Source organism: Rattus norvegicus, chromosome 9, assembly GCF_021556685.1.
Source record: "Rattus norvegicus strain SHRSP/BbbUtx chromosome 9, alternate assembly SHRSP_T2T, whole genome shotgun sequence".
NCBI classification, from domain to species: domain Eukaryota; kingdom Metazoa; phylum Chordata; class Mammalia; order Rodentia; family Muridae; genus Rattus; species Rattus norvegicus.
Genome location: NC_141542.1, coordinates 29,648,300 through 29,672,283, shown reverse-complemented (window position 1 = coordinate 29,672,283; position 23,984 = coordinate 29,648,300). Strand labels below are relative to the sequence as shown.

The 23,984-nt window shown below is 52.1% G+C and overlaps 1 protein-coding gene and 1 long non-coding RNA gene across 17 annotated transcripts in view; one reads left to right on the top strand and one right to left on the bottom strand.

Moving 5' to 3' along the window:
- The window catches only part of Cul9 (cullin 9), a 43,280-nt gene that overhangs the window by 1,685 nt on the left and 17,611 nt on the right, over positions 1-23,984 (bottom strand). For 3 of the 16 annotated variants that reach the window (XM_087565845.1, XM_087565846.1, XM_087565851.1), the window contains 27 exons: positions 23,699-23,916; positions 22,631-22,877; positions 22,452-22,557; positions 21,771-21,998; positions 21,412-21,502; positions 21,119-21,290; positions 19,429-19,534; positions 18,894-18,989; positions 18,515-18,690; positions 18,245-18,378; positions 17,718-17,897; positions 17,486-17,595; positions 17,225-17,407; positions 16,939-17,099; positions 16,470-16,698; positions 16,119-16,392; positions 8,987-9,132; positions 8,750-8,879; positions 8,402-8,601; positions 7,435-7,685; positions 6,185-6,530; positions 1,960-2,100; positions 1,687-1,851; positions 1,244-1,407; positions 825-918; positions 333-407; positions 109-219 (listed from right to left, as the gene is read on the bottom strand). In XM_087565845.1, coding sequence (XP_087421971.1) covers positions 109-219; positions 333-407; positions 825-918; positions 1,244-1,407; positions 1,687-1,851; positions 1,960-2,100; positions 6,185-6,530; positions 7,435-7,685; positions 8,402-8,601; positions 8,750-8,879; positions 8,987-9,132; positions 16,119-16,392; positions 16,470-16,698; positions 16,939-17,099; positions 17,225-17,407; positions 17,486-17,595; positions 17,718-17,897; positions 18,245-18,378; positions 18,515-18,690; positions 18,894-18,989; positions 19,429-19,534; positions 21,119-21,290; positions 21,412-21,502; positions 21,771-21,998; positions 22,452-22,557; positions 22,631-22,877; positions 23,699-23,916 — 4,534 coding nt within the window. 16 annotated transcript variants of the gene reach the window in all.
- Positions 6,874-8,598, top strand: LOC148003621 (uncharacterized). Its single transcript, XR_015629400.1, has 2 exons — positions 6,874-7,786; positions 8,381-8,598. It is a non-coding gene; the product is annotated as an uncharacterized LOC148003621 (long non-coding RNA).

Below are 23,984 nucleotides of genomic sequence, written 5' to 3'. Positions count from 1 at the left end.
CCCCTCCCCTCTTCGGGGTTTCTCCATCCAAGGCAGTCAGGTGAAAGCACCCAAGTCCACTCAGCCCCCTTGGCACACGCTTCCCTTCCTGCTCCCCCACTGTACAACCTTTCGAGCCTGCTCGAGGGCCCGGCAGGCGTCTTGCAGGAAGGTGAAGGATTTGGGCGGAGGCACCTCATGGATGGCAGAGGCCTGGTTCCGCAGGTTGACAGCAAACTCCTGTATGAGGCAAGTGTTGTCATAGCCCGTGAGGTCTGCACTTCAGGAAGCTGCCCCTGGGCTCCAGTGCAGTCACCCAGCCCTCTGATGATCCACCCGCTGACCAAGCTCACCCGGGCCTGGTGGTGGAAGGTACACCTCTCGTTATAGTCCTGAAACCGCTTCTCCTGGCGAGCTGCTTTGCTTACCTGGTGGGGACACACAGAGGATGGGCTGCTGGGTGCTGGTTCTGACAGGCTGGGGTTCTTGGAAGGGCCGCTATCCCTAATACCACTCTACACTTCACCGAGAACTTTCATGCAATCCTGAGTCCTGTAATTAGCCTTCCTATGCGTGGGGTGCTGAGACTTGTCGCCAGCCACGGTGGTTGGGCGGGCCCACTCCACACTCCTCGCCCTGCTCTGGGGCCTGCTTGCCCTGCCTTGCTCATGCTAGGCTTTCTTTGGTGACCTGGGTGGAAGCAGGACAGAGTACCCAGAACTTCAGGCCGTAGCAGCTCCTGTCTGTCCCCACTGAACCTTTGTCCTGACTGCTACACCACTGCTCTGGGAACACAGCTCCGTCTGTCTTGACTGGCTGGGTCTTTGACCTGCCCAGCCCCTTACCATGGCAGAGCAGTTGTAGTAGTCCTTGTGGCTTGGCTTCCAGGACCTGAGGCAGCGCCAGCAGAACCCATGGTTACATCTTGCACAGGTCATGCTATGGAGGATTTGAGCTGGTCAGAGGGCATCTGCCTCTGCTTAAGGATGGCCAGGGGACCCAAGGGCTAGACGCCCCAGGGACAAGGTGGCTTTTCCAGCTGCCCACAGTCCCCATCTTCCCAAGTCCTGCTAAGTACACCCTTGCTTTGGGCTTCCAACACAGCAGACTTAAAACCTGGGTAGAGGAATCCAGGTGGTGACCCTTGAGGGCGCTGAATGGAGGCAGTGGATTTGTTGAACTTTCACAGTAAGCTTGAGTTTCTTCCTTACTGCCTGGCCTCCCCGACACCATGCTCCCAGAGCCCCCTGTACCCCTTTCTTACTGTAGACACCCCTCATTCTTCTCGATAGGCGCCTGACAGCTGGGACAGCGTTTGGAGATGAGCTTGGCCAGGTGCTTGCTCTGGGCCTCCACGCTCATGCCGTCATAGTAGCCGCCATCGTCAACCCACTGGGACATGTGGCCACAGCTGGCAGGATAGTGCGCCTAGGTGGGGAAGCGTGAGGGCACAGCCAGCTCAGGCACTTCATATCTGTGTGTGTGTGTGTGGTATGTGTGTGTGTGTATGTGCGTGTGTGTGCGTGCGTGTGTGGTGTGTGTGTATGTGCGTGTGTGTGTCTGCCTGTGTATGTGCGTGTGTGTGCGTGCACGTGTGCATGTGTGTGGTGTGTGCATGCGTGCGTGTGTGCGTGCGTGCGTGTGTTTGGAGAGGTGCTGAGCAGGGGAGGAGTGGAGTCCCTGCAGTGGCCAGAGTGGGGAACCCACCTCAGGAAAACTACAGTTGAAGCAAGAGGCCCAGCCGCACTTAGAGCAGGTGGTCCCACTGCCCAGGCCCTGGCGGCACAGGATACGGTCGCAGCCCTGAGGGTTGGTGCACCATGTCAGGTTGGAGCAGCTCTCCACATAACCTCGCAGAAGGGCCTTCTCATACTGTGGGCAGAGCAAGTGAGGTCGCTATGAATGCTGGGAGAACAGCAGTCTCCAGGGGGCTCTGAAGGCCCTCAGTGCCAGAAAGGCAACCTGCCCTATGGGGCATACCTTGGAGATGACCTCTGGGGAAGAGACAATGTTTCGGATGAAGGCTCCCGTGGGCTGGGCGGGACAGTCAGCGATGGGGCAGGTACAGTTCAGCACAAAGTTCTGCTCTATCCGAGTCGTCAGGTACTCGTTCCAGCAAGACTGCCAGGACGAACGAAGGCAGGGACTAATCAGAGACGGGCAGCCTGGCCACCATCTGGACACTCACCCTTCCACAGCTTCAAAGAAAGCCAGAGGTGAAGGGCTCACGGGCCTGCCTCACGGTGACCCTGCCTTCAGACATCTTGGTTTTCTGGAACGAGGCCAAATCATAGTTGTCTTTGAGGATGCATGGGGCTGAGGCACTGGCCTAACTGCAATCTCTACAGAGGGACTAACAGTCAACTGAAAGGATCTAAGATACAGAAACAGCCGTGTGTCAGCTTAGATAAGGCGCCAGTGAGCAGCTGATGTGTTGCAGGCTTGGCCCCCAGTGGAAGCAGTGTTCAGTGGTGGGGCTTTTGTGGGGTGGTTGGGTGATTGGGGTCCTGCCTTGACCAATGGCTCACTCCACTACTGGCAGATGGTGACACTGATCATTGGGCACGAGCCTCTGAGGTAGACAGCTGTCCTCTGGCCTTCCGCCATGATGCTTTGCCTTGGCATAGGCCTAAAAGCAAAGGGAACACCCGACTGCAGACTAAAAGCTCCTAAACTGTGAGGCAAACACACCTTTTCTCCCCAGTGTTAACGGTACTCCTCTCGGGCACTTATTACAGTAACGTTTGAGCAGCCCCAGCAAGGTGAGAATGGAGCTGGAGCATGGCTAAGAGCACTTGCCTCTGCTCTAGACCCGAGTTCAACTCCTAGCACCCACAGGGAGGCTCAGAACTGCAATTCCAGGGGATCTGATGCTCTTCTGGCCTCTGTAGGACCAGGCAATGCAGGCAAAACACTCACACACGCAAACTAAGGATCATAATTTTTTCTTAAAGGTGAGAGAGAAGGCAGCCTGGGAAACGGCCTCCCGGCCTGGACTCTGGGCTCCTGCGGGTTCCCCTGGCTCCACCTTCCCCAGCCTGAGACTCTACGTCCAAGGGTTCCTTCTTCAAATGGACTCAGTCTCTTCCCCACAAAACAGACTAACCTGAGGTGTCCCCATGTCCTCATCCACAGCCCAGCCATCTCCACCCCACCCCCGTCACCAGCACCAGGATTTCCTAAACTCCCCTGTTGTTCCAACCACCCCACCCTAATGTGTCACTATGTCTTCTCCCTAATACACAGGCGCTTCCTAAGAGATGGCCCTTCTCCCCTCACCTCTCAAAGGCCATGAGTTTGTTAAACTGTTCCACTAAGCACCCTTGGGCTGTAGACTATGATCAAGTTCCAAAATAATCAATCAAAACCCAAGAGACAATGTGTACCAGGGACACCAGTCATGAAGGGAGCCACGTGAAGAACCTGGACCATCTCACCAAGCCACACCCTGCACCTCGGGAAGCAGACTAGAGTTCTTGCGTCACTTTAGGTGAAGCAAGGGGGTGAGCTTGCCAAATGTAGACCCCACACTTGCAGGCACCCAGTACCTTAGGATTCCCCACTGTTCCGAATGACAGAATCCTGGAGTCTGAGTCTGGCTTCTGCCACAGCCAGTGCCCAGCCCCAGGAACAGTGCTGGTGCCTACCCTCTGCCCACTCTGCCGGCCAACAGGCTCATGTTGGTGGCCTCTCACTGCTCTAGGCCTGGGGCTGGCCTGGGGTTTCGCCATTTCTACCTTATTCACAGGCTGGAACTTAGTTCTTTTGTCTTTGTTTATTTGTTTGAGACAGGGTTTCTCAGTGTAGCCCTGGCTATCCTTGAACTCTATCTGTAGACCAGGCTGGCCTTGAACTCAGAGGTCTGCCTGCCTGGGCCTCCAGCAAGGACCTTTTTAAATCAGTTACATTTTGCAGGCTCCCTGTTTGCAGCTCTATATGAGGGTCCCATGGCTCAGCCCCACTCTTTTCCTGAAGTGTTGTCAGCCAGGCCCTCCACTTAATTCCAAATTCCAAATCCACTGGCTGGCTGCCTTTGCCACAGGATACCCAGTGAGCAGCTCAAACTTCACACCACTGTGACGGATTATGCTTCCTCTCAATGCCCCACACACCCTTCATCCCTACACCTTGCCCCAAAGTTCCTCTCAAACAAAGTAAAAGTGTCACATCTTTCCATGCACTCTTATGCTCAGCTCAGAGAGAGAGGAGCTTTTCTCCATCCCCTCATCTGGAGCCCGGACATCTAACACACCACATCTCACGGGCTCTGTCTGTCACTTTTCTTGATACCACCACACAGGTCCAAACCACACCCTTAGCTTCACGCAGCACTGTCCAAATGGGTCTCTCCGCACATCTGTCAAAGCTTTTGCTATCTGGGCACATGTGTGTCAGTAAGGGTACGGCCACATCCATTCATGTGTGGGGAGAAGCCCAAAGCTGAGAGCTGCTGTCCCCTTTGATGGCTCTCCCTGAACTTTGAGCTCACCAATCCTCACTGGTTTAGCCAGTAGGTCTGCCCGAGGCCTGTCTCTGCTGCCACTGGAGTCCTGAGAGCAGGCAGCCACCATGCCTACCCTCGCTTTACCTATACTGGCTTTGACGGGGGTTCTGACATCTGAACTCTGGTGCTGATTTTTTTTTTTTTTTTTTTTTTTTGGAGCTGGGGACCGAACCCAGGGCCTTGTGCTTGCTAGGCAAGCGCTCTACCACTGAGCTAAATCCCCAACCCTGGTGCTCATGTTTGTACCATAAGCACTCTTATCTACTGAGCTATCTCCCAGCTCCCAAGTTTTCAAAAGTGTAAATCAGATTGTATCACCTTGCTTGAAACCCACAGTGGTTCCCCACGAAGCACCATCCACCTCAACCTCCTCGCCCTTCTCTGAGAAGTTAGAGAGAGGTAAGTCTGGGGTAAGGCTGCCAGAATTAAATCTTGATTCAGATAAATGGCATCCCCTCCCACGTATCTCCATATGTTGTCTGTAGATTGGAGATAGTAAGGCTGGAGAGATGGTTCAGTGGTTAAGAGCGGCTGCTATCCTTCCAGAGGACCCATGTTCAGTTCCCAGCTCCATATGGTAGCTCGAGACCACCTATAACCCCAGTTCCAGAAAAATCTGATACCCTCTCCTGGCCTCCATGGGCAAGGGGCTCACTGCCCATACATGCAGGCAAAGTGCTTATATACATAAGGTTTAAATAAATAAATAACCCTTTTCCAAAGGGGGGGGGAACAGTAGACATGCTATTACAGGTGCTATTAAATGTTACAGAGTAACTAAGAAGTGCAAACAGAGAGCTCAATGTGTGACAGACAGTGTGAGCCATTGTCAGCAGCCCTTGGATCCACACCTCCACCCCCTCCCTTGCAGGCCTAACTCCACGCCCTCTCACAGCGGTCTACACACTACACATACTAAATCCCTGCCTGCTTTAACTGAATGAATATAGAAAAGAAAAACCTAAAATCGTGGGAAGAAGGGGGCCCAAGCAACTAAGTCAGAAGTGTCTACAGAGTGGAGCGAGAGGGAGAGAGAGGGGGCACCACAGAGCCACACTTGTCACCCAGCCCTGGGAGACGCTAGTGGAAGAGACAGCCCCGAGTGTTCCTCATGTTCAGGGTTGTGTTAGCTTGGCCGGAAGCCTGCAGAGCTGAGGGAGGCAGGTAATTCACACTCAGGACTCTGGGTCCTGGCACCTCTGCCCTCTTCTCTCTGTCTGCCTCATCAGGCCGGACGGACAGCAGCCTCACTCCCGCTCCGTGCCCGTCCCTGGACTACACTATTCCTGTTTGTTTGTGGACCGATAGAATGAGAATTCATGACAAAAGATTTGCTGTTCTGACATGAGTGAACTTAAACGTTGGTAAGAAAACCATGAATTATGGGTAACACTAATGGCATTTTCTCCAAGTTCTGTCTGTCTATCTGTCCATCTGTCTGTCTGTCTCTGTGAGGAGTGTGGCAGGTGACACCACTTTAAGGGCAAACTAGCTTAGTTGAAGGGGCATTGAGAGACATACCTGGGTTTTCGGTTTAGTTCAGTGGTGATGAAGGCACTAGGCTCCACCCTCAGGAGGAAGGAAGAGAGAAAGGAAGGGCAAAGGCTTGGGAGAGGCCCCAGATCACCCAGATTAGGAGACGGTGATTTCCAAGGCTCTAGCCAGGTGGCAAGGCAGGGTGAGGGGAGGCTGTGTGCTTACCTTACAGCAGCAGTGCAGGCAGCAGAGGGAGGGCGAGTCGTCATTGGGCCCTAGGGGGCTGATGCACACGGGGCACTGGTCAGGGCGAGCGGGCACCTCCTGGGGCTGGGGCACTCGCAGCCCTGCGGCGAGCAGCAGTGGCTCGGGATCCTCGCTGTAGCTTTGTAGCAGCTGCTCCGTGCCCCAGTGGGAATAAGCCAGAAGGTGCTGAGCCACATCGGGCTCCAAGTTCAGCGTCTCCTGCACCTGCCGCACTGTCTGCTCCATCAATCCTTCTACCTCCTGGGGACTCATGGTCCGGCCTGCCGGCAGCTGCAGAGAGGCCAGGGCCACCACAGCTTCTGGGCTTAGGGAGAGAGAAGGGACAGTGGCTAGCATCTCTGTCCTGCCTACCTATCAACAAGCTCCCAGCAGCTCCCCGGCCCCCCATGTATGACCCTGTGCAGCCTCAGTAGCCTGCATATAACACCTGAACCAACTGTGGGAACAGAGCCCTTCAGAGACTCAGTGTGCGTAAATGTGGGGCTGAGGCTGGCTGGAACACTGACTGGGGGCCAGTGGGTAGGTCACAGTGCTAAGCAACTTCTCATGAAGGGGACAGTCCATTGTTGAAATCTGTCCTATGCAAAGTGTAACCTGTGGGCCAGCAGCATGGGCGTCACAAAAGGAAGTCATCTGTGCCCTCAGCCACCACACACACAAATGATGTGTGTGCACACGGAGGCTCGAGAAAAGTCAGAGAACTCGACCCACGCAGCATGCAGTCAGCGAGGACAAGCACCAGTTCTGTAACAGCCTCGGGGGATGCATTTGAGGCTGGAACTTGATTCACCAGCACAAACTTCCTGGAGCCTGACAGATTCCCGAGGCACGGCGGCCGCTCCATGTGGATTTACGGCACAGGCCGAAGCTAAGAGCAATACCTGTGCGTTTGGGTCTCCTGCCTGAGGGCTGGCTCTAGGAGAATGGGTCTAGAAGGCCCTTGATTGGCAAGGCGTGGGGGAGGGGAGGTGGAGAAGAAGCCGGTGAAGACTTGCGAGGAGGAGAAATCATAGAAGACAGGGAACGAGCAGAGCAGACAGGAAGTGGGGTTTTGTTTTAGGACAGGTTCTCTCTTTGTATCCCTGGCTGACCTCAGACTCCGAGAGCCTCCCGCCTCTGCCTGTCTAGTGCAGGGACTAACAGCAAATGCTTTTACACAGTGAGCTTCGGCCTACAATCCCTCTCATCCACCAAAAAAGGGTGGCTACCTAGGTTTGGAGGTCTCCGTGCTCTGGTTGCCACAAAAGGGGACATCTGCCTGGCCCCGGCAGTGCCCCATGGGCTCTGGGGTGGCATACATCAGGACCTGAGGTCGGTCATCTCTCCGCTCCACGTAGCCCTGGCCCAGGAGATGCAGGATACAAGAGAGGACGTCAGTGCTGGAACAGGCCACGCCCACTGCAGCAGAGCGGCCCAGGCGCCCGGGTGGATTTGGCCCCTTCTGCCAGGCCTCCAGAACCTGGAGGGAAAGAAAGACACAAGCAGGCTGCCTTATCCAAGGGAGCCAGGCTGCACTGCTCGACACCTGCCTCGACTACCACCTACCAGCCATGAGACCAGGTAGGTTACCTCCTTGTACCTCACTCTTCTCATTGATCTAATGGTAAAAGTCAGTATTTATCAATATTATTAAATATTAATTTTATCTGTACTGTTGCCGAGGATCAAATTACCCAATCACACACATGGTGATGAGTCACGTCACCAATAGAAAACCGAGACTGGGGGTGTGGGGGTGCTGCAGAGATGGGTAAATAAAGTGACTGCTCATGGTGTGACCTGAATTGGAATCCCTAGATTCTGTACAAAGTCAGGCAAGAATAACGTGTGTCTGAAACCCAGGTGCTCTGATGGAGAGAAAGGAGGCAGAGACAGGAGAATTTCTACAAGTTCATGAGTCAGCGAGCCTCTCACACACAGAAGAAAGGTTGGGAGGGAGAGGACAGACACCCAAGGTTGTCCTCTGACCTGCACTTGCCTGGGCATGCACACACGTATACATACAAAAGAGGACACACATACACATGTCACACACACATAACAAAAGAAAGAAAGAAGAGAAAAGAAACAGGTGCAAATGTGACCAAGACGGTGTCTCATATTGAAAGCGGCTAGCTTCTCTTGAGATACCCAACAGGACTCCCTCCTCCCTAGGGCACGGTCCTTTCTACCTACCAGACAAACCAGCTGATCGATGTGCAGGCCTTTCTCCCCGTGGGCTTTGAGTATCCGTACGAGAAGGCAGCTCAAGAGGTTCCTCTTCTGCTCCAAGGTTCGGCCCTCATCCTTTTCCACACTGAGATACGTCTGGGGAGGTATCAGCCACAGGACCTCTTCATGGGTCTGGGACCTAGGCTCACGAAGCCGCAGCACCCCTGGAATCCAGTCCCGATTAGGTACCCAAGGACAGGGAGGGGACACATGAATGAGGGTCCTACTAGCTCTCACTCCCTGGCATAATCTCCCCCACCCTCTGGGCTCCCACCATGCCACAGAGGCCCAGCACAGACCCTGCTGACTTACCCCCCTGTGGAAAGTCCTGAGCCTCCTCCAGTGTTAAGGGACCACTGTCTGAGGTGAGCGGCAGAAGGGCCTGGTGCAGGAGCTCAGGGGAGAGGCCAGAGTTCCTCAACAAGATCTCTACTGACACCTCCTGGTGAGGAGAAGCAGTGCCCATCAGATGTGAACTAGGAAAGGACAGAACAGAGAGGCAGCTAGAAGAGGAGCCTGGGGTGCCGAGGGGCGGCGCGGCAGAGGCACCTCTGTCTGGTTGAAATTCAGCAGCAGCCACATCTGCACAGTGGACACATGCAGGGTCTGGTCCCCAAACTGCAGCTCAGCCCGGCCCAGCCATGTCCACTGAAGTCGCCGATGTGGTCCCATGTCCAAGACTGGGTAGTGCTGACCTAGGGAAGTGTCAGAGAGACAGGCACAGTCAGAGAGGAGGGGAGTAAGGCTTGGTAGTGTAAGAAAAATACACACAGTATTTTTACCTTTGTGAGTTGTGGTGATACTGGTATATATTTAAAGAGCCTCACCAATCATCTTTGGAGTATTCTAAAGAATCAATTCAGAATTTTAAAAACAAGCAAACAAACAAAAATGGCTCTCAGGTGTGGTGGTGCATGTCTTTAATCCCAGCACTCAGGAGGGAGAGGCACGAGGATCTCTGTGAGTTCAAAGCCAGCCCGGTCTACACAGAGTGACCCAGGCTAGTCAGGGCTACATAGTAAGATCCTATCTCATGACAGAATCAAAAGAAATCCAAAATAAAAACATATCTGGAGGGGAGAGGGCAGATTCAACCTCTCCTGTAAAAATTACTTCAAAGGAGCTAAAAGCTAAGCAGCTGGTGAGAAGCCTCTCTCTACAGAGAAAGCGTCCTGCTAACACCTGACACGTTAGTCTCACTATTTCCTACGTGCTAATGAAGCGGCATGAGGAGCTCAGGATGGGAGAGTGCTGGAGTGCTGGCCCTGGTACACACAGGGCCCTGGGTCCCATCCCTAGGCCATCAAGTGTGGTTTGCATGCCTGCAATCCCAACTCAAAGGGATCAGAGCTGAAGGTCAGCCTTAGTAACAGTGAGTTCAAGCACAAGTGTCCCTGTCTCAAAACCCCCACAGCAAACAGAAATGGGGTGTGCTGAAGAGCCTTGTGATGTGGAAATCCAACCGTCTCTCTTAACCTCGGCTCACAAAGGATAAACTGAATTCCAAGGAAACCTGCAGCCCCACTTCCTCCCCAAATAACTGTTGAGAAATGGACATCAGGACGCAGTCTGACGGAGTCCTTAGAGCTAACCACCAGGTGCAACTAAGGATCCCCACTAAGCAAAGCAAGCAAGAAGAAGACAGAAAATCAGGACAACCAAGGAAGTGCATAGCAGGTGATGCTGGGAAGGTCTGAGGCTTCCAAAGCATCTGATAGCGGTGACACCGTGGTCTTTAGAAAACCCACTGCTCTCAGATATGGGGTAGGAGAATGTGGCACTGGGCCATGTGCTGAAATTCTGGAGTTTATGCTGTTTGTATATATTTGAAATGTATTGTTATAAAAATACTTGAGAAGTTTTTGTTTTATGTGCAGGAGTATTTGGCCTGCACGTATGTCTGTGCACCACTTGTGTGTGGGAGGGGGGCCCTCAGGAGGCTGAGTAGAGCATCCCATCCTGTGGAACTGGGGTTAGAGATGGTTCTAAGCAGCTGTGTGTGGGGGGGGGGGCTGGGAATTGAACACAGGTCCTCTGTAACAGCAGCCAGTGCTCGTAACTACTGAGCCATCTCTTTGTCCCATTAGTAAGAACATTTTAAATAAGTAGAGCCAGGGATATAGCTTAGCTGGTAAAAACCTTACCTACCATGCACAAGGCCCGGGGTTCAATCCCCAACGCAGCATGAACTGAGCATGGTGACATATGCCTACAATCCCAGCATGCAGAGGCGAGTGGATAAAAAGTTCAAGGTGATCCTCAGCTACACATAAAGCTTGAGGCCAGCCTGGGACACATGAAACCTTGTCAATTAAAAGACCAGGCACATGCCTTTGATCCCAGCACTCAGAAGCAGAAGCAAGCTCATTTCTGACTAAGTTCGAGGCCAGCCTGGTCTACAGAGCAAGTTCCAGGACAGCCATGGTTATACAGAGAAACCCTGTCTCGAAAATAAAATAAAATAAAACAAAATAAAGTGCTTAGAGAATTACTAGTCTCATTCTGAAATATCTCCTCTACCTACTCCTTGTTAACAGGAGCAGGGAAATGTGAACTGTACTTAACCAGGTTGTCAGCGTCAGCATCACGGGGATGGGGATGTACTTCAGTGGCTGGGTGCATTGCTTAGCAACTAAAAGTCCCCAGTTTAACCCACAGAACTGGGGAGGGGGGTTGCAGGGAAAGGCAGGGGATGGACGGATGGACAAAAAGAAAAATAGTTCTGACAGTTACCACTTAGTATCCTGTGAGCACAGAACATGAGTCCAAACCCAAGGAAACATCACACAATGTAAGCAACTACCTCGACATTTTAAAGGACTGCGTTCTCCAAGAAATGCGAGTGTTCAGAGATAAAGATGACTGTTGAACTGTCAGAATGAAGACACCGGACACCTAAACCAACAGGTGACACATGCCTGCATCCTCTCCCAAACAGAAAGCAATGTCACAGAAGCCGGTGTGGGTCAGTGGACAAAACCGCACTATGGAAGGCAAACCAAGGTAGCAAATGAACTTCTGTGTATTAGAAAACCTTTACACCTAGGAAATACGTGCTAAAGTATTTAGGGACAAAGAAGAGGATATAGATAATTTCCTCTCAATGGTTTTGAAACTGTGAGTGTGTGTGTGTGTGTGTGTGTGTGTGTATGTGTGAGTGTGTGTGTGTCTGTGTGTGAGTGCGTGAGTATGTGTGAATGTGAGTGTGTGTGTGTGAGTGTGTGTGAATGTGTATGTGTGTATGTGTGTGTGAGTGTGTGAGAGTGTGTGTGAGTGTGTGTGAGTGTGTGTGAATGTGTATGTGTGTGAGGGTGTGTGTGAGTGTGTGTGTGTATGTGTGAGTGTGTGTGAGTGTCTGTGTGTGAGTGCGTATGTGTGAATGTGAGTGTGTGAGAGTGTGTGTGTGAGTGTGCGCGTGAGTGTGTGAGTGAGTGTGTGAATGTGTATGTGTATGTGTGTGAGTGTGAGTGTGTGAGAGTGTGTGTGAGTGTGTGTGAGTGTGTGTGAATGTGTATGTGTGTGAGTGTGTGTGAGTGTGTGAGTGTGTATGAGTGTGTGTGAATGTGTATGTGTGTGAGAGTGTGTGTGTGAGTGTGTATGTGTGAGTGTGTGAGTGTGTGAGTGTGTGAGTGAGTGTGTGAGAGTGTGTGTGAATGTGTATGTGTGTGAGAGTGTGTGTGAGTGTGTGTGTATGAGTGTGTGTATGAGTGTGTGTGTGAGTGTGTGTGAATGTGTATGTGTGTGAGAGTGTGTGTGTGTGTGTGTGTGTGTGTGTATGCTCACACAGATATACACACTCACATAGACACATGTGCATCCAAAGAGCAAATGAATCAAAACTGGTGCCGAATGCCTGTAATCCCAGCACTCACGAGGTAAAGGCAAAATGTCTGAGAGTTGAAGCCCAGCCTATGCTGTAGAGGGAAACCTTGTTTTAGAAGAAAAAACTGTGCCAGGCCGTGGTGTCGCACGCCTTTAATCCTCTCCCTCGGGAGACAGAGGCAAGCGAATCTCTGTGAGTTCGAGGCCAGCCTGCTCTACAGAGAGAGTTCCAGGACAGCTAGGACTGCACAGAGAAACCCTGTCTCAAACCAAACCAAATCAAACAAACAGAAGCTAATGCTAGCAATGACATGCCACAGCCTAGCACAACAGCCCATGCCTGTCAGAGGAGCGAGTTCCAAACCAACCCCCTCCACACAGCAGGTGCCTGGCCAATTTTTCAAATTAAAACAAAAAGCAAACTGTTCACAAAAGGTAAATTTTGATAAAGGTTACATGGGTGGTGAGTTATAGTTATAATTTCTCTGTTAACTTGAAGTTACTTCTCAATTAAAATCAATTAAGGAAGAATGACTGAACTGTATATGTAAAGTTGTTAAAATGGCAAATGTTATATTAGACATATGACATATTTCATCATGAGACAGACAGACAGACAGACTCAGGCCTGGAGAGACGACTCAGTAAGGACGGTGTGTGCTGTACAAGCACAGTGACCTGAATGTGGGTCCCCGGCACCCACATAAAAGCCAGGTGGAGAAAATGCCTGTGATCCCAGCTCTTGGGAGGTTGAGGCAGGGGATCCCTAGGGCTTTCTGGCCAGCCAGTTGAGATGAATTAAACTCCAGGTTCAATGAAAGGCCCTGTCTCAAAATATAAAGTGGAGAGTATCTGAGGAAGACACTCGATGTTGACCTCTGCTCTCCATGTGCACCTGCACACACACCAACATGTACACACATGTGCCTTACCCACCCACATACCTATATATGCATATAACACACACACACACACACACACACACACACACACACACACACGAAAACATACGGGAGAGGTAATGAAAGAAAGAAGAAACCTAGGAGTTGTCTATGTGGCCCACTGGGTAGAATGCATGTAGTCTGTATGAGTCCAAAAGCACATAAGTTAGGCCCTGTGGTACCAACTTGTAATCCCCGAACACAAAAGATGAGAAGGGAAAAGTTCGAGGTCCTCCTCTGCTACCTTGCAAGTTTGAGGCCAGCCTGGACTACATGAGACCTGTCTCAAAAACAAAGAAACCCAAACAATTCTTTCAGTGTAAAAGCAAGAGGAAAAGTCTAAAGAAATATTAACTGGGGCTGGAGAGATGGCTCAGCGGTTAAGAGCACCCGACTGCTCTTCCAGAGGTCATGAGTTCAATTCCCAGCAACCACATGGTGGCTCACAACCATCTGTAAAGAGATCCGATGCCCTCTTCTGGTGTGTCTGAAGACAGCTACAGTGTACTCATATATAATAAATAAATAAATCTTTAAAAAAAAAAAAAAGAAATATTAACTGAAACATGCTGGCATGTGATTGCCTTCAGCAGAAACCAGACACAAAGACAAATAAGACAGAAACACGTAACAGAAACAAAGTTAGCTCATAATAATACAAAGTTTAATTACCGCCAAACTTTATACACCTACATAGTCCTTGGTGGTAGGCACTAGCTACATGTCCAATTTTAAATTTAAAATGATTAAAATTAAATATTGAGTCCATCAATAATATTAGTGATAAGTTCAAGTGTTTAAAATGGCTAGCAACAATTATTGTATTGAAAAGTGCAGACAAAAACTTTTGTACTTGGTTTTGTTTTTCCAGACAGGGTTTCTCTGTGTAGTCGTGGCTGTCCTGGAACTCACTCTGTAGACCAGGCTGGCCTTGAACTCAAGAAATCCTTGTCCCTCTGCCTCCTGAGTACTGGGATTAAAAGTGTTGAAAATTTTCTTGTCTTTACAAAAATCCCATCTTGAATGACTTTAAATGTGCATCTAAGGGTAGAGCCAAGATAAGAGGAAACAATAGTGACAGACATGTTGTTAGCTTTTAAAAACCACAGCCAGGAGCTGGGTAGATGGCTCAGTGGTTAAGAGCACTGGTTGCTCTTCTAGAAAACCCAGGCTCAATTCGCAGCACCCACATGGTGGCTTACAGTCACCCATAGCTTCAGTCCCATGGCATCTGATGCCTTCTTCTGGTTCTGTGGTCACAGCATGTGGTGCATGGCCATACATACTATACATACAAATAATAATAAAACATTAAGAAATCACAACCATAAGGGTGAATCCAAGCCACCTCTCCCCGTAGCAGGTGGAGCAGACGGGGTTCGTAAGGCATGGAGTGTGGAAGAAAGGAAGAGGACAATTCATGAACTATGAATCCAACATCTAAAGAGCACTGCTTGTAAACCCTATCATCCGCCAGATCATAATGAAGGATCAATACATTAAAGAAGTAGGTCAACAGAAACTATGTTCTTTGATCACAATGGAATGAAGGCAGAAATGTAAAATTATTCAACGAAATGAAAAACGTATTTGAGCTGGCTGGATTGACTTTGCGGACATGCTTTCTAGCCAGGCTGGCTCCAACTCCCTACACAACTGAATATCCTCGAATTCCTCGTCCTACCGTCTGCACCTCCTGGGACTGCTGGCAGGAACCACTAAGCATGGCTTGTGTGATGCTGGATTTGCATCCTGAGTCTTCCAAAGAATAGCGGATGACCCAAATTCAGTTCCCAGCATCCACATGGTGACTCGACCATGTCCATAACTCTAGTCCTAAGGGACCTACAACCCTCCTGTGGCCTCTGCAAGCACCAGGCATACACGTGGTACACATCCACAATGCAGTAAAACATTCACATAAAATAAATAAATATTTAAAAAGTACAACCAGTGCTGGAGAGATGGCTCTGTAGTTAAGATTGATGGCCTCTCTTCTAGAGGACCCAAGTCTGCCAGATTGCCAGCAGTCACAAGATGGCTCAAACTCTGTAGCTCCAGTACCAGGAAACCCAACTCCCTCTTCTGCCTCCCTGGGCACCAGGCACACATGTGGTGCATAGATAGATAGATAGATAGATAGATAGATAGATAGATAGATAGATAGATAGATAGATAGATAGATAGATAGATAGACAGACTGATTGATTGATTGATTGATTGATTGATTGATGCAAAACCCATCCACATACATAATAAAACAATAAAAATAAAAAATACATACAAGAATCCTACATATGGCGTGCCTTCAGTGTCTCACAGGAATAGGAAGGATACATGCATTCCCACGATGACATAAGACTCAGCAAACCAAAGAACACAACCAATGCCTCAGTGACCGTCCTCAGACACCAGGCTGTGCGCAAGAAAGCAGACAGCGCAGCACATACGCCAGGGTCCCATCTTGATAAAGCACAGGTGCAGGCAGAAGTCCCCAGAGACAGGAGGAGAGAGCAAAGGACACACTGACTGGGAAGGTGATGAGAGGGAGAAGCCTGCTGGCTGCTGGAATGCTCTGCCTCTTGATCTGGGGGACCACCTTAACCAAGGCTTCATAGAGGTACTCAGCAAGCCTTCTACTGAACACTAGTTTCATACCAGTAAAAACGTAAAACATAACCCCAAAGCCAGAGGGTGTAGTTAACATGATGGGATAAATAGCCTGAAATATTTTTATTTGGAAAGGCGTTCCCAGGACTGGAAACCAAGTGGGCAGACAAGCTGAGGACAGAAACGCAGACAGAACTGGTTCCCAGGAAGAGAGGAAACAAGCACGAGGGAGGCTATTCTCGCTCTTCCCCACTCTCCCACAGAAGCCCGCCCGACCCGCCCGAGAAAGAATCTCTTCCTATGCGCACACTCCTGCCTGGTGGCCTCTGCTTTTCCTCTGCGGCCACCCGGAATGCATCTCAATCTCCAGCTTCCTGTCCCCAGCTCCTCACTGTGGCTGTAGAAGCTGGAGAAGCCGTCAAGGGCATCACAGAACTCCGTGGGAAGGTGCTTCCTGGGCTGGTGCAGGTAGCACAGTGGGGAGACCGGCCAGCAGCGCGGTGACAGGACCAGGACAGAAATGGCTGGTCCTGGGTCTTCTGTAAGGAGTTCTCTTCCAGTCTCCTGTCCCCTGTCTTCTTCCTAGGGAGTGAGGGGAAGCCATGAGCTCTCTCAGCTGGTCTGTGTCTCCCTCTGCCACTCTCCTCCCTCGCCCTCACCTCCAGTCTCTCTAGCTTCCATTCCTCCTGCTCCCCCTGCTCCAAGAGCTGCCGGTCGAGCTGCTGGAGCTGGAAGAGGAGGAACCCACGCTGCAGCTCCTCTGAGGTGCGCAGGCTCTGCAGCATCAGCTGGGGGAGGCGGTTGGGGAAGCAGAGGCCAATCTGCTCCAGCACGGCCCCCTCCAGCCAGCTCGAGCCCAAGCTCAGGAGCCTGTCAGCCATGTAGTACCTGCAGCACACACAGCCAGGCCGGGCCTCAGTGTGGGCGCCAGCATGGCCCAGCCCAGCCTTCTCCTCCAGAAGGTAAGTCTGTTACAGCTCACGTTAGTCACAGGGCCTGCCTCATCTCTCCCACCTCATGGCTGCCACCAGGTCTGAACTTCCCCACGACTCTTGCTTTAACCCTCAAATCCTCCTCTCCTCTGGCCTCTAAGCCTCCTGTCCCCGACCTCTCCAGAATGTGACTCACTGATAGAAGTGCTCAAAAGTAGTGGCCAGCTCTAGGCCAGAAAGGACCATGATGGGCTCCAGGTGCCGCTGAAGCCGCCCCAGCATTTCCACCCCAGCAGCTCCACCAAGCAAACCACCCTGGATCTGCTGGTCAATGTGCCTCGCAAACTGCTCACTTATCTGAGGACAAGAGAACGGACATGAGACAAGCCTGGAACGAGGGGCAGAGAGGGGAGTGGAAGGGTTGAGAAGGGCTGAGAAGGAGATGAACTGGACAGCCCGGGCCTGGAACCTGGCGGACTCACGTGAGCAGCAGTGAGGAAGGACTGCTGCAGCAGAGCCCCAGAGAAGCCGCTGCGCAGGGCCAGGGTGAAGGCTGCCCGCGGCCCGAACAGCTCTGAGCCGGCTCTTTGCAAGCGCTCGTAGAGATCACAGTAGCGAGGCACGAAGTCCGAGGCCCTCCAGGCTGAGGCCAGGAATCTGCTGGCCTGAAATGACAGAGGAAGAAGTGACGAAAGGAATGACTGCTTGTGCTCCATCCTACCTGCCACACTGTGCCTGCTTACCTGTCCCTGCACCACCGCCAGCCAGCACTGGGTGATGTTCCTAAGGGTGGTGCTGGGGCGGACGGGGGCCGGGGCCGGGCTTCCGTCCTGACTCTTACTGCTCTTGCTGACTGTGGAAACAGGGAAAGGGAGTGAGTGCACTCTGGTCCCTTAGTGGGCCCCGGGAAAGATCCCAGCTTCAGAGGCCTAGAGAAGCAGAGGAAGGACAGCTTCAAAGCTGCACTGGACTCACGGGGCTGCGAGGACGGCTCAGGAGAAGGCCCAGGAGGGGCTTCCACGTGTACCAGCAAGTGGCATAAGCGCCGAACTTGAGAAGCAAAGGATGCTGCCTGACCCTGGCGGCTCCTCGCTTTCTCCCTGTGCTCCAGGTACTGGTCCAGCAGCCATCCCAGGGAACTCACACCCCCTGCATCTGAAAAAAGACAGGGCAGGAATGGATGTCTGTGTGAAGTGAGGTGACAGAGAACCAAGGTGCAGGTTCAATTAGACAGAAAGATTTGAGGGAGGCAGAGCCCTAGTCCTCCATCACCACAGCTGGCTTCAGCTAGAGCCCAGGGACATGTTGACAGGGCAGGGCTGGTGTGGAGGGGAAGATCAAATACCAGTATCAGGGAGCAGTCCCTGGGGTGGGAAGGAGAGAGGAACACTGAGGACACAGGTCATGAGGGACAAATACAGGAGCCAAGAGAACCAAGAATATCAACATGGACCCCTGAGAATTGTGAGAAGCTGGGTATGGGGGAGGGAGTGGGTGGTTACCGGGAGAGGTGATGTTCTGCACCAGGGGGCTGACCAGCGCCTCCCAGCAGGTTTTGCCCAGTGCTTGGGCAGCCTCATCATCAGGGAGGAAGCGATCTGCAAAATTCTGTTCATGGCGTAAAACTCTGTTCAGTCTGGAAATAAAAAGTGTATGGCTGGATTAAAGGCAGACTCCCTCCCGCTCACTGCTCAGACTCCTACAGCAGCTCTCTGCCCCCTACTCCTTGCAGTGCCAATCTGCGACTGCTTTCCCTCCTGAGCTGCGCCCACCTAGGATAGAGCTGAAGGAGGCGCTGGCGGTCCTCTGCTATGTCCCGGCTCCATGCTTGTGCCCGAATTGTGTAGAAGAGACAAGTCCGTCGGCAGAGTTGCTCCCGGAACAATGGCCAGAAGGTGGGCTTGGGGCCCAGCACCTCCACACCCCGAACTCGAGTGTCGATGCCGCCCTGCAGCACACACACTTGTCACCTAAGCCACCTCACCGGAGCTACAGTGACCTCCAAAGCCAAGCTCCACACCTTGGGGTCCCAAGAGTTTCCTGGGACTCAGCAGATCTCCAAGCTACCCCAGAAGGAAGCCTGGCCAACACCCTGGTGGGAGGCTGTTGGGGAGCCCGCCCACTCAGAGACCTGTCCTCCTTGGGCCCCACCTGCTGACAGCGCTTTATTCGGATCTGGATGATGGGCCAGAAGCGGCTGAGGTTCTCCAGGAGTGTCACCCGGCTGGCAGAGGGCACCACATTCACCTGACAGGGTAGGAGAGAGTCACTAAAGAAGGGAGACTGGGGCTGGAGAGAAGTCTCGTCAATTACAAATGAAGATGACCTGGGTTTAGGTCCAAGTACCCATGTCGGGTGGCTACCACCGTCTGTAATTTTAGCTCTCGGGGTCTGATGGCCTCTTTTGGTCTTTAAGGGCAGCTGACTCACATAGACACAGACATATACTTAGATATAATAAAACTAAAGTGGAATAGAGAAGCAGGGCTAGGCGCCCACTGACAGCAGTCAAGACCAGCATGGCCTGTGCTCTTCCTTGCACACTGAGCCCTGGCACAGTCCAAGTGAGGCGAGACCTTCCCAGGAGGAACTGAGAGCCATTCCCCAGAGACGGGTCTTCCCTACAGGTCTTGAGAAAAGTGGAGGGATAGAACACACAGTAAAGGGGGGGTACAAGGGTCCCCACCGTGTTAAGTTCGGTGCTGATGCAGCCAACACTGTCACCCCCAAACACCACCACCCTGGCTGGCATGTAACTTGAATCCTCACTGGCCACAAGCAAGGTCAGCTGCCTGAGGGAAGAGAAAGAAGCCATTGAGAATCAAGCCACTTCATCCCTCCTCCTCTTCTTCCTCCTCCTCCTCCTCTTCCTTTTCTCCCTCCTCTTCCTTTTCCTCCTCCTCCTCTTCCTTTTCTCCCTCCTCTTCCTTTTCCTCCTCCTCCTCCTCTTCCTATCCTGCCCATCTTCCCTGAACCCCCAACTTTCCCCTTTATATTTCTTCAAAGTGGTTTTATTTAAACCCCTAGATTCAATAACAAACTGATACCATTCTGTACATGTAATAGACATTCCCGTGTCATGACCAGCAGGTTCCTCAAGGCCAGCATAACACGGGACAGTCATCTGTACACAGGAGCTCACCCCCTTTCTACTTCTGTCCCCTGTGGAAGAAATAGGCCACCTACCTGGTCATGGCTTCCCTCACTAACCAATGTCAACTCATGTAGACTCTGCACCTCAGTATCTCACAATCTGCTCTGCTCCCTCAGCCCTTCTTAACCGAGCAAACCACACACCTCTCAATTAGACCACACACCCCTTCCAACAGCTTTAGCCTAGCCTCCAGCCTAATCTTCATGAACCCGAGTACCAACTGAAAAAAAAAAAAAACAAACTAGTTTCTTAAAGTCCTTGGATGAATCCCCAAGTTTCAGAACAAGGTTCAAAGTTCCTCACAAGGCTATAGTCTGAATCTGCCTGCTCTCCTGGCTGCCCCCTGCCACGATCTGGGCTGCGCCCTTCCTTCCACCTAACCAGCATTTTAAATCTCCCGACTCAGCATCCTGTTTCTCTCATTCTGCATGCTGCCTCTCTGCCTGAAATGCCTTTTGAGTTCTCTTACTGAGCAAAGTTTCAATTTCAAGCTTTAGTTGGTCAACAGCTCCTGGAAGGAAGCCCTCTCTGACCCTCATTGGCCCCAGGGTCCTTTCTCCTGGCCCTCTATCTCCCAGTAGGCTCTTCCTCCTCACACTGACCTGAGTGGCTTGGCTGGGTTCAGGAGAGTCTCCTACCTCAGCTCCCCAGAGAGTGGGGCCACAGCCACATCACTGCCTGGACTGTGGTGTTTTCTCTTTCTGCTGCTGTATTTCTCTGTCCCTTTCATTCCCTGCCTTGAGACAGGGTATCAATATGGAGCCCAGGCTTGAACTCTTGATCCTCCTGCCTCAGCCTCCTGAGCGATGAGGTTATACACATGCACCATCAAGTCTGATTCTCTTGATCGACTTGCTAGCCTGACTCTCCAACTACAAATCCTTGTGTCTTACTGTCCCTGTACCCTCAGAGCCTCGTACAGTGCTTGGCACTGAACGAACACCGACAGTATGAGTAGGTACAGACTGTTGATCTTTAAGCACAAGACGGTGGTATGTGTATCTGTTAGGATCCAGCGATTGGGTTCAGACAGTGAGATGCCCACACAGTACAGCACAGACAGGCCAATGTGTCAGTCCTGCCTTTGCTGCACAAAACGAGTTTGAAGTGTCCCACAAAGACAGAGCTGACTAAGGCATTGTGGGACAGTGCTTGCGGGAGATAGATTGGTGCACAGAAGGATAGTTTGTATGTGCACACATGCACACGAATGGCTTCACACCTAATAAGAACACCACGGTGCATGTGCAAGGTGATGGAGTGGGAGCCAGTGCTGCCGTTGGACTCCCAGTAGGTCTTGGGATTGCGGTCCGTCAGCTTGCTGGCCCGGTGTGGATTGGAGGACACCTCCACCTTCTCCCAGCACCTGTCTTCCTTCACTTCCACACTGGAGCCTGAGGGAGAGTGGGAAGGGGGGTGGTCACAGCAGGGTCAGAGATGAGGGAAGGTCCTGGAGAGTGGGAAGGAGAGAGCAGAGGCTGGGTGGGAGCCAGGGGCACAGCTGAGGGTACTAACCCTGGCAGAGATGCCTGAGGAACACATCAAAGAAGGGGATGTTGATGGGCTTGTAGGTTCGCCTGTGGTCTTCAATCTGGCCCAGCACCATCTGCAGCCAGAGCACAGGGCAAGGAGGGAATGTGGGGGAACCGTCAGAAGCATGCAAAGAGGAAAAGAGGCCAAGAGAGAACAAAATGCTCAACTCCTTTCTCACCAAATTCTGCCAGGACAGTTGGGGGAGGGGGAAAGCTTAGGGACATGTGCCTAGATTTGCTGCCACTGCTGCCACAAGGGGATCCCAGAGACAGACACATGAAGAGCCTCTCCCTTGTTTCCCGTTCCTTTTCCTAGCTCTGCGCCTACAAGCCCCTCCTCACCTGGATGCAGGCAGCCAGGAGGCTCGAGGTGAGGTTAGTGTAGAGCTGGGCGTACTTCTCGCACTCCGTCACCAGGTGGCGGAGCTCCGAGGCCAGCAGGAGCTGAGTGGAGTGCTTGTCCAGGACTTTGGAGAGGGCTTCTTTGGCTCCCAGGCAGCAAAGCACTACCGCATAGTCTTTGTGCATCAGAGCCAGGCGGTGCAGGAAGCAGGTCAGTTCCTGGACAACCTGCCCAGAGCCACGCCGTGAGTTTCCAGGAAAGCAAGGACAGAGCATGTGAGGAGGGCAAGGGCTGGGTCCACTGAAGGAACAGTGGCAGAGACTGAGGAAGTCTGCAGGGCCAGGAGAGGATCAAGGAAAGTGGAAGAGTGTAACTGAAGTGCTGGGACTCAGGGTCAGCCGGTGGCACAGCTTGGGTAGTTTCAGAGGCTTCTTCCTGCCAAGATCAAACTATCCCAAGAGCCGGCCTTTGTCTGACATCACTCCATGATGCACAAACCCTGGCTCGGAGACAGCAAGGCCTCTCTGGATTGCTGAGTGACCCAGCCTTCCTCAATTTCCTCCGAAGACCGCAGCGCCCTGAGACCCTCACACCTACAAGGACCACTGTAGAGCCTCACTAGGCAGGTGGGGCCCCAACTTCTGCCTTCCCTCCTCCAACCCCTGCCAGGGATCCGGTACCTCAGAGTCACTGCTTGGCCCATTCAGGCAGTTGAGGCAGGGCTCCAAGACCTCGTGCCAGGGGAGAACCATTGTCTCAGGATAATCCAGTAGTCGTGTCATGACCCTGGAGGGGCAGGGAACAAATAAAGCTCCAGGCCTCTCAGTCCCTGTGCATGGTGCCTGGACAGACCCTTTACCTGAGTACGGTGAGCAGCAGAGCTCTGTTGGGCCCAGGGGCATCTAGAGTCCGCAGCAACAGAAGGAAAGGCTGTGTTTCCTGCTGGAGGCGCTTGAGGAGGGGCGTCATGGCACCTTGAGGGCTGCCTTCGTGGCACAGAACACGCTCCAAGTCCAGGAAGAGTTCTGCTGACAGGTCCCCCACCAGAGATCGGATGAGTGACTCAGGGGACCCATCCTGACCCTGGGTGCTTGGGGTCTCCAGTGCTGCAGGGCAGACATACCAGAGAAAACATGTGCATGAGAGGCATCTTATACGTCAGTCAAACCGAGAAATGGAACAATCCAGAAAACCATTCCCCACCCTACAAACTTTCTTTCCACATTGAGAATGTCTCTGTCATAGTTTAGAGAGTTTCATTTCTGGTCCCCAGTGTAGACCTAACTATATTGAAATACAGTGTAAGGGGCAGTGCTGAGTTAAGCACATCCCAGTCACCTTCCATGATCACATGCCAGCCTTTGTCACAGGACTGCGGTGATGGGGTCATCTCCAAGCCAGCGAGTGTGGAGGCTTCAGACACACAGATCAAGATGCACGCTGCTCACTGCAGTCAGTGGCCATGTGTCTGGGTTTCCACCGATTTTTTTTTTTTGGTTCTTTTTTTTTTTTCGGAGCTGGGGACCGAACCCAGGGCCTTGCGCTTCCTAGGTAAGCGCTCTACCACTGAGCTAAATCCCCAGCCCCTTTCCACCGATTTGATTTTTTAAAACATAAGGGATTCCTTATGACATCGATGGTCCTCCTTTTGGTCAGCAAGTTCTGCCTAACATCAGACATGCCATGGAAATGCACCCAGTACGTCTAACACATGGGGGGCTGAGGCAGGAGGGTCCCGAGTTCGAGATCAGCCTGGGCCACATAACCTCTTACATAGTATACTTCCTCCCCTGCCCCCCAAAAACCTCTGGCTTGAGCCTAAAGGTTTCACTCCCTTCCTGAAGACTCTTGTGCCCTTCATTAAGTGAGCAGAACCTAAAGCTCAGACTCCTGGTCACAGCGCAGCACACGTCACTCGCCATGGTACCTGCTCGCTCAGGACTTCCCCAAGGCTCTGAGTAGCGACTGAGAAGCATCATGAGGATGGTGCGTGTGGTGGGCATTGGTTCTGTCCCCGGCGCTATCCCTGAGTGCCTGAACAAGGTGTCTCTCAGCTCCTGGGTTATGATCTGGTCTCCCAGAGTGTGGTGGTTACACAGAAGCAGGTTGAGTAGCAGCAGGCCATTTCTCACTGCAGAGGAGCACCTGGGAGGACGAGTGACCCAAGAAGGGGACAGTGAGTACAACCGAGGTGGGAGACAAGCACAGCTAGG